Here is a 14,519-nt window from a genome sequence, read left to right as displayed (position 1 = left end):
ATTGTTAAATCTCCAAAAGACTGTCTGAGATTTCATTCTGTGCAGAAATTTCTAGTATTAGCTAATGTATTTCTAATACCCTGTGTTGACAGAGGGGTAGAGTGCACCACCAGGATTAATATCCCTTCAGGAATGTCTGGATGAAGACAGGGTGTTTTGAAGAGTTTCTGGAGGGTGGATGAGAAAAAGGGCAAGCTTTTCATTTGGATGAAACAGGGTTTCTCTAATTTGATCATTATTAATTGATCATGACAAATTCTATCTTCTATCAGGCAAGCATGCATATAGTCCCCTTTAGCATTATTTGGAGAAGTGGGCTAGTAGTACTATGTCAGGCCACACTTTTCAATTGCATTGTCTCTAATATCATAGTGGCCTAGTTCTATGAAGATTACATTGTTAGCATATTCTGTTGCTTTAGCACAAGTGTGATATTACTCTTTTGTAGTGACACATGTTGCAATTATATATATATATATATATATATATATATATATATATATATATATATATATAAAACTTGTGAAAGAATTGCAGAACTTGGCTCTTAATTTGCTTTCTGTTTGAGAAAGAACATAAAGACACACAAGTGTGGATAATGCCTTTGCCTCCAGGTACTTAGAACAGCAGGCAGTTCCAAACCCAGTAGCCTGAAATCAGTGGCCAGAGTGGGTATGGAGCTAGGAGGGTGGAATGGTCTTTAGTGAGAGGTCAGAAGGGGTTTAGAGTTAAAATGCAATAGACACATCTGATCAGCGTACTCATCGTGAGAGTGGCAGTCAGTAGGAGTTAAAGGGGGAAGGGAGATGAATTGAGGAGAAAGAAAGGGCATGCCTGCAAGTAGGGCACTTACTAACGTAAGTGAGCAAGTTTGAAGAAGTCCTGAATAAGGGAACACAAAACCAATTTCCACCCAAGTGGTAGTATACATGGAATTGGAATAAGACACTGTGATTAAGAGAACAATTTTCAGGCCAGACTTCCTAGGCATCCAGGTTGAATAAAGGCCATGTTATACTACAAGAGAACACTTAGGTCCTAGATTCTTGGAGACTCCAGAATGGCATACCCATCTGGGTAAGGGGGTACAAAGGTTCCTTCTAAGAACATTAAGACAGTGTCCCTGGTGGTAATTAATTCATTGAAAGATTGGGCAAAACTAGTGCTAGGACTTCTGCCTGTCTGAGATAGTATGAAATCTTTTCTTTCTTGCCTGAAGTGTCTGGGTTATTACCCCACTATTTGTTCTCAATACTTATGAATGTCTATTTATGAATCTCTGCATTAACTATTGACTACTGCATATACAAGCTTCTCTGACCAATATTGAGAGTAGCACTAATTTAATGACAGAAACATAGATATTTTGATGGCAACTTCATACAGTGTCCATTCAGCTAAACAACAGTAGAAAGTTCCCCTCTAGAGCCTGTGGGCTATTGAACAGGTTTACAGTACCAGGTATGGATCCCCCTCTTGTGAATTGGGCCTCAAATCCAATCAGAAAGCAACTGGTCACCCAATAACAAACTTGTTGTTATTTTACAAGTGAATATATTTTGCTTGGCATGGTTTTATTATAGCTTTCAGGGCTTACAGCTGATTAAGACCATTAGTGACTTTTCCTTCCTTCACAGCCTGCATAGAACCTTCTAGTACTATGAAATCTAACTCACAAGGAGGGGAGTTCCGGCTCAGATGTAGCCTCATTTCCCTATGTTCTGCAAACAAAGTATATAGTATCTTCAGCAATAGGGTCTCACAATGTAGTTATGGTAGGTTACCAAAGAGCAATTGGAACAGTTTGTGGTTTTTTTTGGGAGAAGGACAACGTTTGGATCCTCCTTGTCCAACAACTCTTAAGGGGGCATCCAATACCTGAAACTTGTTTTTTTTATTTAATAACTTATAACTTCTGTTACCTCAGTTTAAATTATTTAAAAATTTGTTTCAATATGTTATATGAATGCTGATCATTCATAATATTTTAATTAGTGATATTATCAATGGAGGTGTGCTATTTTTATTAATGTGCATTAATTATTGCTTTTTAATAGACTCATACTTTTCTTCAGATGAGTCTAAGCCAGGAAACCATTTGTTAGTGATTTATTTCTTCATGTGATGCTTTGAAAATCCTTCCCCATTCTAAAATTCCAGAGTGCTTTTCATCTTCATCTTCTCTTTTCATGTTTATTTTACTTTAGAAGTTTGTGATGAAGTTATATGGTTTGCCTTTAAAAATAAAAAGTTAAGTCAACAGTCACTTCATAAATAACCCGACACTGGTTCAAAATGCCAAATTCACAGTCTGTACAATTTACATGGGTTGAAGGATAGTGCCATTCTTAAACATCACTTTGATGTTGATGTCATTACTCTGATTCATTAGGCATTAATTCTTGGTGAAACTGAAGAATTTTGCTGAAATTCTTATAGACAGCTCTGTGTGTAGCCCCTCTCCCCACTTTTAATAAAGCCTTCCATGTGACTGAACTGATGCATGAATCACAGTGTTTTCCTCATAGAGCATGGATGTAATCTGCCCCTCTGGTTAGCAGCTGTGGTTTCTTGAAGCATCTGCCTTTGTTGGCACCCTTGCTTTTCAGCATGCCTGTGGCAGCACGAGTCTTCCATCACTGTTGATTGTTGAAAAGTGAAATCTAGATGCTTCATATTGATTCTACTAAATGTTGGCTTTACAGCAACTTTTCTGCATTTTCATCAAATATCTATAAGCTACACCTTTCCCTCCACTATACTATAGTTCACACTTTATTTAATCATGGAATAGCTTAGAAGTTCTCTATCTCATGCATCCTGGTGAGTCAACAAGGCTTAGACTATATAAACTGTTATTTCCTCATGAATGGCACCCGACACCCTTCTAGAGAATACTGAATGAAGAAATCATTTGTCTTTGGAGATGGCATGTGTTGGAAAACAGATAACAGAGCCATGGGGTTGTCATTTCCCATCAGGCTCCAGTATCAGAATCTCTAATACTTCAAAGACATCAATAGACAGCTGTGCTTCCTCCTGTTTTCTCATTGGGTGTTGTTTCTAGTTCTGACCATTCTTTTCGATGGAAAAATAGATAAGTATTGAAATATGAGAGCATATTAACTAGATTTATTCAACACAACTTAAATTGAGTAATAGCAGTTTCTGAAAAGTTATAAAAATGTATTTTTAATTTTCATGCTAGAAAATAAAAGAACTTGTTCATTTTAATGTACTCTCCAATTTTGTTGTATATACTCCATGTTATATATGCTTCATGTCATAAAAACAAACATAATGATCTAACTTCTATTATTCTTGCTTGTTATCTATAGAAACCTTATTTTTCATTTATTGTGCACAAATTGATGAATGTCTTTCATTCCTATTGTTTATATCTTCTGAGATTTTAGGTTGTTAGAGAATATCTACTCATTTTTAGCAAACTAATAATGATGGATTAAATTATTTTGGGAGTCTCTTACAGAAGTCAGAAGTTTGTTCTGATGTGGTCTACTGTTTTCTTTTAAGTAGTTTATAGTTCTGTGATATTTAAATTATATCTTCAGAAAGTTCACCCTAAGAAAGATAGCATATGGGTCAGTTTGAAGACCTTTATAAAAGTTAAATTTTTCAGCTGGGCAGTGGTGGTGCATGCTTTTAATCCCAGCACTTGGGAGGCAGACGCAGGCAGATTTCTGAGTTCAAGGCCAGCCTGGTCTACAAAGTGAGTTCCAGGACAGCCAGAGCTATACAGAGAAACCCTGTCTCAAAAAACAAAAAACAAACAAAAAGTTACAATTTTCATTAAAATAAGTGAAGATGATTCTTTTATATTTCTTCAGTCACTGAAATTATACTCATGTTAGCTTCTCTGATTCCATCTGATGCTAGAGTTGGACATGAGGTGGTTCATGTCTGAGTTTCCCTAGTTAGCTTCACTAACTTCTTCACCCCTAGTTAATATTTAATGAATTCCATTCAATGAATGACAGCGAGTCAATTAAAGATTCTACCTGCAAAATAGGAAAATAAGTTTTGGAAGGTGATCATCACAATCTTCTTATGTGGCTATATAGGATTTGATACTTACAATAGCTAGATATTAATTTGCACAATTGTGGTTATGCTGTGACCATTTTTCCCTTTGATACAGGTGATGGAACCCAGAGGCTCATGCCTGCCAGACAATCATTCTGCTCTTGACCTACATTCCCAGTTTATAAGTTGTAACTTCTAAGCCTTGCTGGAAAGATACTATTTGGAGACAGTTCTCAATAGGCTTTTATATTTCCATATCTCCTTGTTGTGAGGCACTAAGTGTTTTGTGTGTCAGATTCTCTTTTCAAGGATGTTTGTATGGTGAGCAGCCTTGCAAGATGAGCATAACTGTTTCCTTCAATAGCAAAGATCAAGCGGGCTCGCATCCTTGGAAGAATTCTGTTGTGTCTCTAGGGCAATGTACAACCACACTGTCCAGTAAAATAAGAATATATTCCTTAAGACACAGGGAAGGCATGCTATAAATGATGTGTGTACTCTCTTATCACATTCCTCTTATAATAAGATGTACCAGAATATACACACCTACATTGGCTCAGTAGGATTTAAAGGCAAGTGGAAAAAATATGAATATTCTCTTCATTTCACATTGCTGGCTGGGAGTTTTAAAGTCTTTTATTTTTCATACAGGAGTCTCATGCCTTATTCTAGCATCCATACACAGCTTTAAGCTAACATGTTCTCTTACAAGTAGCATAACATTTCAGATTCTTTGTAGTTCTGCCAGTAAACTCAATGGTTCTATGTATTATGCTATACACCTTTAGAATAAATGGGTTTACTTTGTTTTCTTTAATCCTTATTTAATGAATTGATTAAGAATATTGAAACACTAATAAAGGCCCATTCATTTTAAGGAGCTAAAAAGGCTGTATCTTATCTCAGAGTAAACAATTGTGTATTGATAAAATTAGGAACAGCTGAGGGCTTTATAATACTGTTGATTACTTTCTGGGCCTGAATTTGGGACTTAAGTAATATTTGTGCTCAGTTTCCTGTTACAGGAGTCAGTCTTTAGTGTGTTTAGAAGAGTTACTGTTGCTCTGACCCTGGTTTGTGGTCGGAATCAGAATATTTGAAATGTGAGACAGGAGGTCCTATTAGTGGGAGTAGAGGAAAATTACATAGAAATCATGGGCTTTGAAGTTGATTTGAGTTCAAAAGCCCAGTGCTGTCATTTTTTTTTTCCTGTATTGGACATGTCATTCAATCTGTCTTTGCTTTATTTGTATAATAAGGAATGGTAGCTACTGCATAGAATTAGCATAAGGATTAGAGATAATCTATGACAAGTGCATGGATTCTGATGTAATTTATGGTGTGTGTGTGTCTCAGTCCTACTGATATGAATTTTGAATTCTGAATTCAAATAATTTATACATTAATCTATGTATTAATCTTATGTTCCTTTAGGCAGAAAATTCTTTCCTTCCTTCTTCCTCCCGCCTACCTTTCTGTCTGTCTCATGCCATTGCGTTGTTTGGGTTTTATTTAAATCATATGAGCTGAAAATCTATGATTATATGATGCTATCTGATGATGATCAAAATATGTTCCAACAATTTAGATAAATATTAGATATTTTACTAGAGAGAAACCTGGTCTGGGCTTCATATATTAATAAGGTACTGTGGTTGTCTGTACCACTGGATAGCAGTAGACTAAAAATTACTTATTTCTCTTATTTTACAGTTTGGTAATTTGTATACTTCCACTAAAAATATCAGACTATAAGTAGCAAAATTAGTGTTATATTGGGATAATTTCTGAAAATCTTTTTCTGTACTCTGGCAAAACTGCTGTTGATGGACTAGGCATTACGTTGGGCAGCAGATGGACCCATCTGTGATGCTTAGGGTTGCAGCTTGGAAGACGACTAACAGACTTCCATTCCATCTGATTTCCTCCTCCTTTCCCCAATTTTCTTGGTCTTTGAAGCTAACAGTGATACAGGATGCCATTTCGATGATATTATTTCAGAGGCTTGATTAGCATCTCTAAAAGGCTGTCAGCGTTCTGTAAAGAGTGTCTTGTAGGAAGGCAGGAAACAGTAAACTGCAATCTGTCTGCTGATTTACAGCCAATAATGGTTGATATGACTTATGCTTAGAAACGAGACAAAGGAAAAACTGGGTATTTATTATAATGTGATAATGCCTAAGGATATTAATTAAATGAAAAAAAAACTACATAGCTATGCGTTTTTTTATTATATGTGCTGCCAAATACCACAGTACATAGCTATTAAAATTTTTAAAGGCTTTTACCCAATAATTATAGTAAATGATTAATGTGAGATCTGTTCGTTTCCTGTGGTTTCTATAAAAATTATCATAAACTTAGTGGTTCACAGTAGTAGAACCTGAGTCTGCTATAGTTATGGAGATCAAAAGTCTGAAGTGAGTTTTACGAGATGAAAATTAATGTTTCAGCAAGGCCTGCTAGGAGGCTGGAGGGGACATTCCATGTCTTGTTTTCTAACTTTAGGTGGCTTCTGAAACTGTCTGCACACATTACTCCAATGTTAACTTCTCTCTTTATGTGGTTTTCTTTTCAGTGTATCTGTCTAGTTTCCTTCTGTTTTTCTCCTTTTCCATTTCTGTGAGAAGTAGTGTCAATATGTAGTTCAGGCTGTCTCAAATGTGTGCCATTTGGTCTCTGCTTGCTCGGCCTTTTTCCTTACAAAGACATTTAATCAGGTATAGGGCCCACCTAGATGATCTAAGATAGGTCAGTGTGGCAAGATTCTTAATTATATTTGCAAACTACTTACCTTTTAATGTAATGCAGGTTCTGGTAATTAGACCTGATTAGGTGTGAGGACTACCATTCAGTCCACAATAAAAAGATGAATTTTGATGATAAAAAGTCCTTACTGCTCCCTTATGAGGTATGTTTTGAAATGAATCTCAACAAGGAATATATATTAACAGTTTATATTCTTGTTCTTGATGAAAAATTTATTTATTTTTCTGTTTATGTATTTATATTTTTACTGGAACTATGTTGAAATACCAACTTTACGGATATTTCTTAAAAATCATATGTGCATCATTGTGTTATTCTAGTTTCCTGAGTATAAATGATGATTAAATAATTTTTACTGTTCTATTCTAAGACTCTTTTGTTAGGTAAATAACCCAAGGTAAAATTTTAAATCAGTTTAGTTTTATTTATTACATCTCTGTAAGTCAGTCTTTACTCCTTTCAGGGTAAACACAACATGTGGTTAAGTGTGAAATAGTTCACAAAATTAAGTCCTAAATTATTTTGTGTTATTTCTGTTTCCTTAGTGGTTTAGTATTGTTTTGGCAGCGTTATTTTCTCATCCAGTGCTTAGAAGGGATGTTTATACTAATTTACAATAGAAAACACACTAGAACTAGATTTCCTTAATTAGGGCCTATGCCATAGCTAGGGTTTTAATTTTGATTTCGTTATGCTTTGTTATAATCACATTCAGCTAGAATAATCCTTTAATTTTAACTGTCTTTTAGTAACAGGAGTTCATTCAGATAATAATTTATGAATATAAATGTAATTAAAATCCAGAGAGGCTTATACTATTACTTTATAATTTAATATCCTTTGAAAGAAAACAAACAAAATACATCATGTAAAATGCTATTAAAATACATAAAATAAAATAATGTGTTGCTATCATTTAAATTATTTCTTTTTGTATGAAATATTCATTTTTCATTATTTAATCCTTTTTTACAGTTCAATCTTCATCCCCCTCCTGGTCTGACCCCCTACCACTCCCCACGCCATACTTCCTTCCCCCAGCCCAATCCCCCTACCCACTCCTGTCTCCAAGAGGATGTCCCCACCCCATCCTACCAGACCTCCCCACTCCCTGGGGCCTCAAGGGTTAGGTGCATCTTCTCTCACTGAAGCTAGACTAGGCAGTCTTCTACTGTGTTGGGGGCTTCATATCAGCTGGTGTATGCTGTCTGGTTGGTGGCTCAGTGTCCGAGAGACACTGGCTGGGTGTCCTCAGAGTCTCGGAGGTCCAGGTTAATTGAGACTGCTGGTCTTCCTATAAGGTTGCCCTCCTCACCTTCTTCCAGACTTTCCATAATTCAACCACAGGGGTCCCCAGGCTCTTTCTATTGGTTGGGTGTAAGTATCTGCATCTAACTCTTTTAGCTGCTTGTTGGGTCTCTCAGAAAAGAGCCATGCTAGGCTCCTGTCTGTAATCAGATCATAACATCAGTAATAGTATCAGGACTTGAAGCCTCTCCTTGAGCTGGATCCCAGTTTGGGCCAGTCACTGGACCTCCTCTCCCTCAGGGTTTTCTCCCTTTTTGTCCCTGCAGTTCTTTCAGACAGGAACAAGTATAGTTCAGAGTTTTTGAACTTGGGATGGCGACCCCATCCCTCCACTTGATGTCCTGTCTTTCTGCTAGTTCCTTCTCTCCACTGTTGCATACTTCATCTAAGGTCCCTCCCTTTGAGTCCTGAGTCTCTCACCTCCCAGGTCTCTGGTACTTTCTAGAGGGTCTATCCCTTCCTCCCTCAGGGCTTCTCTTCTGTTCCCCCATACCTGATCATGTTTCCCCTTTCCCCAACCCCTCCCCCTCCTACCCAGGTCCCTTCTTCCCTCTGCCCCCAGTGAGTGCTTTCTTCTCCCTTCCAAGTGGTATTAAGGTATCTTCACTTGGGCTCTTCAGCTTGTTGGCTTCTGAAAACACAGCTATTTAAATGAAACCTGTTGTTCCATACCTATAATCCTGAACTAGGGAAAGATGAAAGTCGTCATAAGTTCAGGGATATGGTGAACTACATAGTGAGGCCCAGTTCAAACAGAGTTCCCTGACAAGGCCTCATTTTAAAAACAGAGCACAACAAAATGAACAAGCAAAGATGCTATTAAGACATACTTACTTTGTAATTTGTCAGTATAGAAATGTAGTTTTCCCTTAGAGTTGGCTTAACTCTCCCAGGAAGAGTCTTACCTTAAGAAGGCAAGACTGTTTTATGTGACTGTCCTTGGGAAGGCCAACATTTGTCATTCAGGTGGAAGAAATTGAGTCAAAGAAACCAAGAGGTCACTGAGATTAGTAGACATTCAGAAAGGTACTCTTCTAGGTCAAGGAATGGAACTGTTTCCAGATAGCTGGAGAGGTTAATGATGTGGAGGCTGTTGGTAATCTTGTAGGATGTGAGAATGAACAGAAACCTAGGTGTGGGTTGAAAAATCCATAGTAAATGTAGTTGTGTAGTGGGTTTGTGTGAATTTGGCCATGAGGGAAGAGGAAAGAGACTGAAAGTAATGAGGACTCAGGGGATGGTTATGGAGGCTCTCTTATTGTTACCATATATCTAGGTGTTTTCTTGTTACTCGAACATTATTTTTATTTTTCAGATCTTTCCAGAAATCGTTTTACAGAAATTCCTTCAGATGTGTGGCTATTCGCACCACTTGAAACATTAAACCTATATCATAATTGCATCAAAACCATTCCTGAAGCCATTAAGAATTTGCAGATGTTAACATACCTTAACATCAGGTAAGCAAGCAAACTTTTAAAAATAAATCTTGTAGGTGCTGAAAATTTAGCTCAGCACTTAAGAGACTAGCCTTCTTGTTTCAGAGGAACAGAGGGTGGTTCCCAGAACCCATATGTTGACTCATAACCATCTTTAAGACCATTTTCAGAGGGTCTAATGATTTCTGACCTCATCGGGCATCAGGAATACACATGATACACATACATGAATGCAGGGAAAATACTCATATCATCAACAATAACAAAAATAACAATAAAACAAATATTCATTTTAGTATATTTAATAACATAAATATTATATACTATATTAGGTATGATACAAAATGTATTATTCTACAATAAAATATTATATATTATATAATAACATAATACATAATATACTAAAATATATCATGTAAATATAATATATTTATGTATAATTATTAATTAATAAGTGAAACATATTTTGTAATATTACAATGTTTTATCATTTTTAGTAGTAAAGGAATGTATTCTGTTTATGCTTACATTATCTTGTTGGCTTTTGGGATTATTCTTTATGGCAATGTTTTTCAAAGTTTCACACACAGGAATTGTCTGGGGATCTTGTTAAAAGATTCTGTCCTGTTAGACCTGCTGTGGGAACTGCATTTTCAAAAAGGTCCCTTGCTAATTCCTCTGCCAACATGTGTGTTTGTAATTAGATCTCACCTTGAGAGGAAGGCTTTAGAATATGAATATTTTTATTATTTGCTGTCCAGTCATCTGAATTGACTTATAGAGCACTCTGGTTAGAGTATAGTGAGAAACGTTTTAGGTGAAGTTTTATTTCTTGTGATGTTGCCAATTCAAGAATAGGTAGATTGGGATGGGATGGTTGGCAAATGAAAGGACAGAGCACCTTTATGATTAACATGTTTTATCTTTCAGTGATGGGGATCAATCCCAGGTGTTGTGGATGCTAGGCAAGCATTTTGCCAATGAATGACATTTCTAGCCAATTCATGCTTAATTTGTGTTTACTGAGTGCCAAGCAATATCCCAAATATTTGATTCATATTGCTTCATTTAATACTCCAACATCATTATTGATATGTCTTGTATTATCCCTATATTACAAATGAGAAAACTGTTGTTTGCAAAGGCCATATATTCATACAGTTGTTCTTTGGTGTCTGTGGGACAGTGACATTCACCTCAAATACTAATGTCAATCAATATTCAGTTTCCTTATATAAAACGGCATAGTGTATGAAGGATTATGAGTGGGACCTAGGACATTACACATTTCAGAAGTCCTTCCAGATTACTAAATAAAAATCATTATCCTTCCCTTTTGTAACACACACACACACACACACACACACACACACACACACACACACACAAAGGACCTCTATTTTAAAGCCAGTCTAGTATTTCTAGATATACTCTGCCAAGATAAGATGTGGTGAAGGGTCTTTTCTTCCCTCCTCATTCTTTCTTGAATAACATGTAGCTTTTGCTCATATATATGTTATATAAAACATGAGGTACAGGTCTCTTAATGCCAATTAGAAAAATAGGAAAAATATAAGATTATTGCTTGTCAGAGCCTGCTAGTATATAATTGGAATGTTGTCTTCTCTATATTTTGATTGTGAGTTACATTGGTCAATTGTCTGAATTTGACTTTTGACTATAGCACCTTAAGGGTAAAGATACCTGTGACAGATTGACCTGGTTTCAACCCTGACTCTCTTGCTTATCAACTGTATAACCTAAGAATGTTTACTTACCCTCTTTGTAGTTTATTTTTCTTTTCAAAATGGGGCTCATGATGAGTGTCTTCCTAAAGTAGATTGTTGTGATGGACAGTTGCATTATTTCATAAGAGTTGTTCTGAACATTTACTGGCACATAGTAAGTATTCGATAAAATGTTGTTAGCCAGGTGGTGGTGGCAGCAGCACCTGCCTTTAATCCCAGCACTCAGAAAGCAGAGGGAGCCAGAACTTTGTGATGTGATTTGATGCTAAGGATATGGCAAAGTACAGTGTGAGTTCCAGGACAGCTAAAGCTATACAGAGAAAGCCTGTCTAGGCAACGTATGTGCATACATGCATGCATGCATGCGTGTATGTGTGTGTGTGTGTGTGTGTGTGTGTGTGTGTGTGTGTGTGTGTGTGTGTGTACATGAGTGCAGTACGTGTAGAGGGTAGAAGATGGTGTCAGATTCCCTGGACCAGAGTTACAGGAGATGGTGAATTGTCCCCCAGTAGGTGCTGGAAACTGGATTTGGGAATGCTTCAAGAGCAGTCACATCCCTAACTGTTGGCCCATCTCTACTTTCCAAGCTATCTTTTAAAAGATAACTTCTTTCTTCATTTTAAGCAAATTTCCCTGGGAGCCTTTCCATGATTAAGGTTCTGGAGGTACTGAGTCTGCTAAAAATTATGCTCCAGAAGATGGTTCTGCCATTCTCTAACTTGTGTTTGAACCCTTGCTATAAACTAGGCAAGTTACTTAGTGCACTTTTGCCTTCAGTTTTCATTCTTGTATCTTGAAGCTAATATTACCTAGTTTGTTGACTTAATGAGCAGATTAGACAGAGTGTGAAAGGAGTTTACATGCTCTTGTTTTACAGGAAACACTCAATAAATGTCACTGAAGGCTTATGACTTACTACTAAGTTGCTTTGTATTTTTTAGATAACATTGAGACCCAGACATATTTTTCATAATGACACTTTCACACTTTTCTTCTTCTTCTTCTTCTTCTTCTTCTTCTTCTTCTTCTTCTTCTTCTTCTTCTTCTTCTTCTTCTTCTTCTTCTTCTTCTTCTTCTTCNTCTTCTTCTTCTTCTTCTTCTTCTTCTTCTTCTTCTTCTTCTTCTTCTTCTTCTTCTTCTTCTTCTTCTTCTTCTTCTTCTTCTTCTTCTTCTTTTTTTTAGCCGAAATCTTCTATCAACATTGCCAAAATACCTATTTGACCTTCCCCTTAAAGTTTTGGTTGTCAGCAATAATAAACTCGTGTCCATTCCAGAAGAAATTGGAAAATTAAAAGATTTGATGGAGTTGGTGAGTTAAATATTGTATTAAATTATATATAACACACACATATGTATACACATACATGTATATCACATATAATATGTACCTTTTCTTTTGGAATTGTATGCATTCTTTTGTGGAATTTCACTGTAAGTTTTTTTTAAAGGCATAACTTGGTATATATCTAAATTCAATAGGATAGCAATCTCAGCTACATTTATTTAGGTTTGATTTTAGCTCCCAGCCAACAATAACAGCAACAGAAGTTCAGTGATTCCTCAGTATATGAGACTTCAGGAGGCTTGGTTACGTTTTCAGACGTATGTTTCAAGTGAATCATTATTTGTTCATTCACTTTGTGGACAGAGAAGGTCATAAGCAATTTCCCCCCAAGGTTTACAGAGCTGGTGAGGAGGCTTAAAGAAGAGTGGTAAAGGTAGAGAATACAGCTGTGGGTATGGTGCTACATGTATGGAGTCTCGGCTCCTAGCTACTCCAGGGGAAAGGCAGCGTGATCATTTGAGCTTATGCATTTGCACATCAAGCCGGGCAACCTACTGAGTCCCCATTTCATGAAAACAAACAAACAAAGGGACAAATAATTGGTTCTTTAAAAGCAAAGAATATGGTGCTTACAAACAGAAGCAGTAATAACAAAATAACTTTCTTTAATATGATCATATGACTTTATAATATTTTTATAACCAAAGTAAATGTAAAGAGGCAATTATATGCAATTAATTGTAGAAGTTGATATAATACCTTTGCATAATAAAATTTTACATTTTAAAGGACATTGAACCCACGGGCAAAACAGGAGTGCTCAAGTATTGAGCTCCTCACATGTATTTGTCTTCCTTCACTCTTACACTTTGCCGATGCTGCTTATTTCTGTTTTCTGTGCTGTTGTCAGGTAAAGCTTTCCCAGGAAATTGGTATTTTAGGAGTTTTCTCCTAAAATAAAGTAGGACTTTATTATCACTTGATGAGCAGAAGTTTTCTTGTCAAATGTATTTACAATATAATGTGAACATGTTGTTATAAAGTACAATAATCAGAAATGTCCCGATTTTGTGTATTTATTAAGGCAAACCTTCACACCTAATTTATGCTTCAGAGCTATAGAATTTTGGGGTTATAAAAGATCCTAAAAATGATCATATATAATAGCTTCCTAATGTAGGAAGCTCTGATACATCTACTTACGTATATCCAAGATGTACCACCCCTTTTTGTCTTTAGAACTCTATTTGTTAGTATTTTTAACCAAATTGCATGCATCTGTCAGATTTATTTATTGACCTTGACTACCATGTGAAGAAATGTACAACTTCTCTTCCCTTAAATATTTGTAATCTACATGCATGTATTGTCTAGCACTGAAAATTTAACAACATTTCTTTTTTAGCTTGAACATCCTCATTACATTTGTTTCAATCACTTCCTTTTTTGAGTGATCTAGTTACTTAAATTGAACTATGTGGATTTATTAATGTGATTAGGCATTATTAGAAAATTTGAGAACCAAATACTAGTAGATGATGAATTCATCAGCTTCCATCAATTTTCTTTTTTCTCATATTTATGAGTTCTTTGAGAATTACATACATTTTAATAACATTCACTCTTTCTTACAATTCCCCCCTTCCCTCCCAGATCCAGTCGGTTTCCCTACCCACCCAAATGTGTGTTCTCTTTTTAACAGTATTAAAATCCCAACAAGTTCAGTTTGTGCTGCCTTTATTTTCTTGGATGAGTGGCCTTCAACTGGAGGAGTGACCTTACACTGAAGCACAGTTGACCATACTTTAAAAGCAACCAATTAATAAATTTACTCAAACAAGGAAATTTCAATGTAATAGAAAAGCTAAACCTCAGGAATCTAAATACAATAAAAAGTGAGCATAATTAACCAACTCTGTGCATATT

General features: G+C 36.1%; 1 protein-coding gene across 3 annotated transcripts in view; it reads left to right on the top strand.

Annotated features, from left to right (window-relative positions):
• Nucleotides 1–14,519, top strand: part of Lrch2 (leucine rich repeats and calponin homology domain containing 2) — an 81,193-nt gene that overhangs the window by 18,752 nt on the left and 47,922 nt on the right. For all 3 annotated transcript variants that reach the window (XM_021187974.2, XM_021187973.2, XM_029534409.1), the window contains exons 2-3: nt 9,437–9,581; nt 12,491–12,617. In XM_021187974.2, coding sequence (XP_021043633.1) covers nt 9,437–9,581; nt 12,491–12,617 — 272 coding nt within the window. The remainder of the gene's footprint in view (nt 1–9,436; nt 9,582–12,490; nt 12,618–14,519) is intronic.

Source organism: Mus pahari, chromosome X, assembly GCF_900095145.1.
Source record: "Mus pahari chromosome X, PAHARI_EIJ_v1.1, whole genome shotgun sequence".
Lineage (NCBI taxonomy): Eukaryota > Metazoa > Chordata > Mammalia > Rodentia > Muridae > Mus > Mus pahari.
Note: the sequence above shows the minus strand (reverse complement) of the source record. Positions and strands in the feature narration are given on the sequence as shown.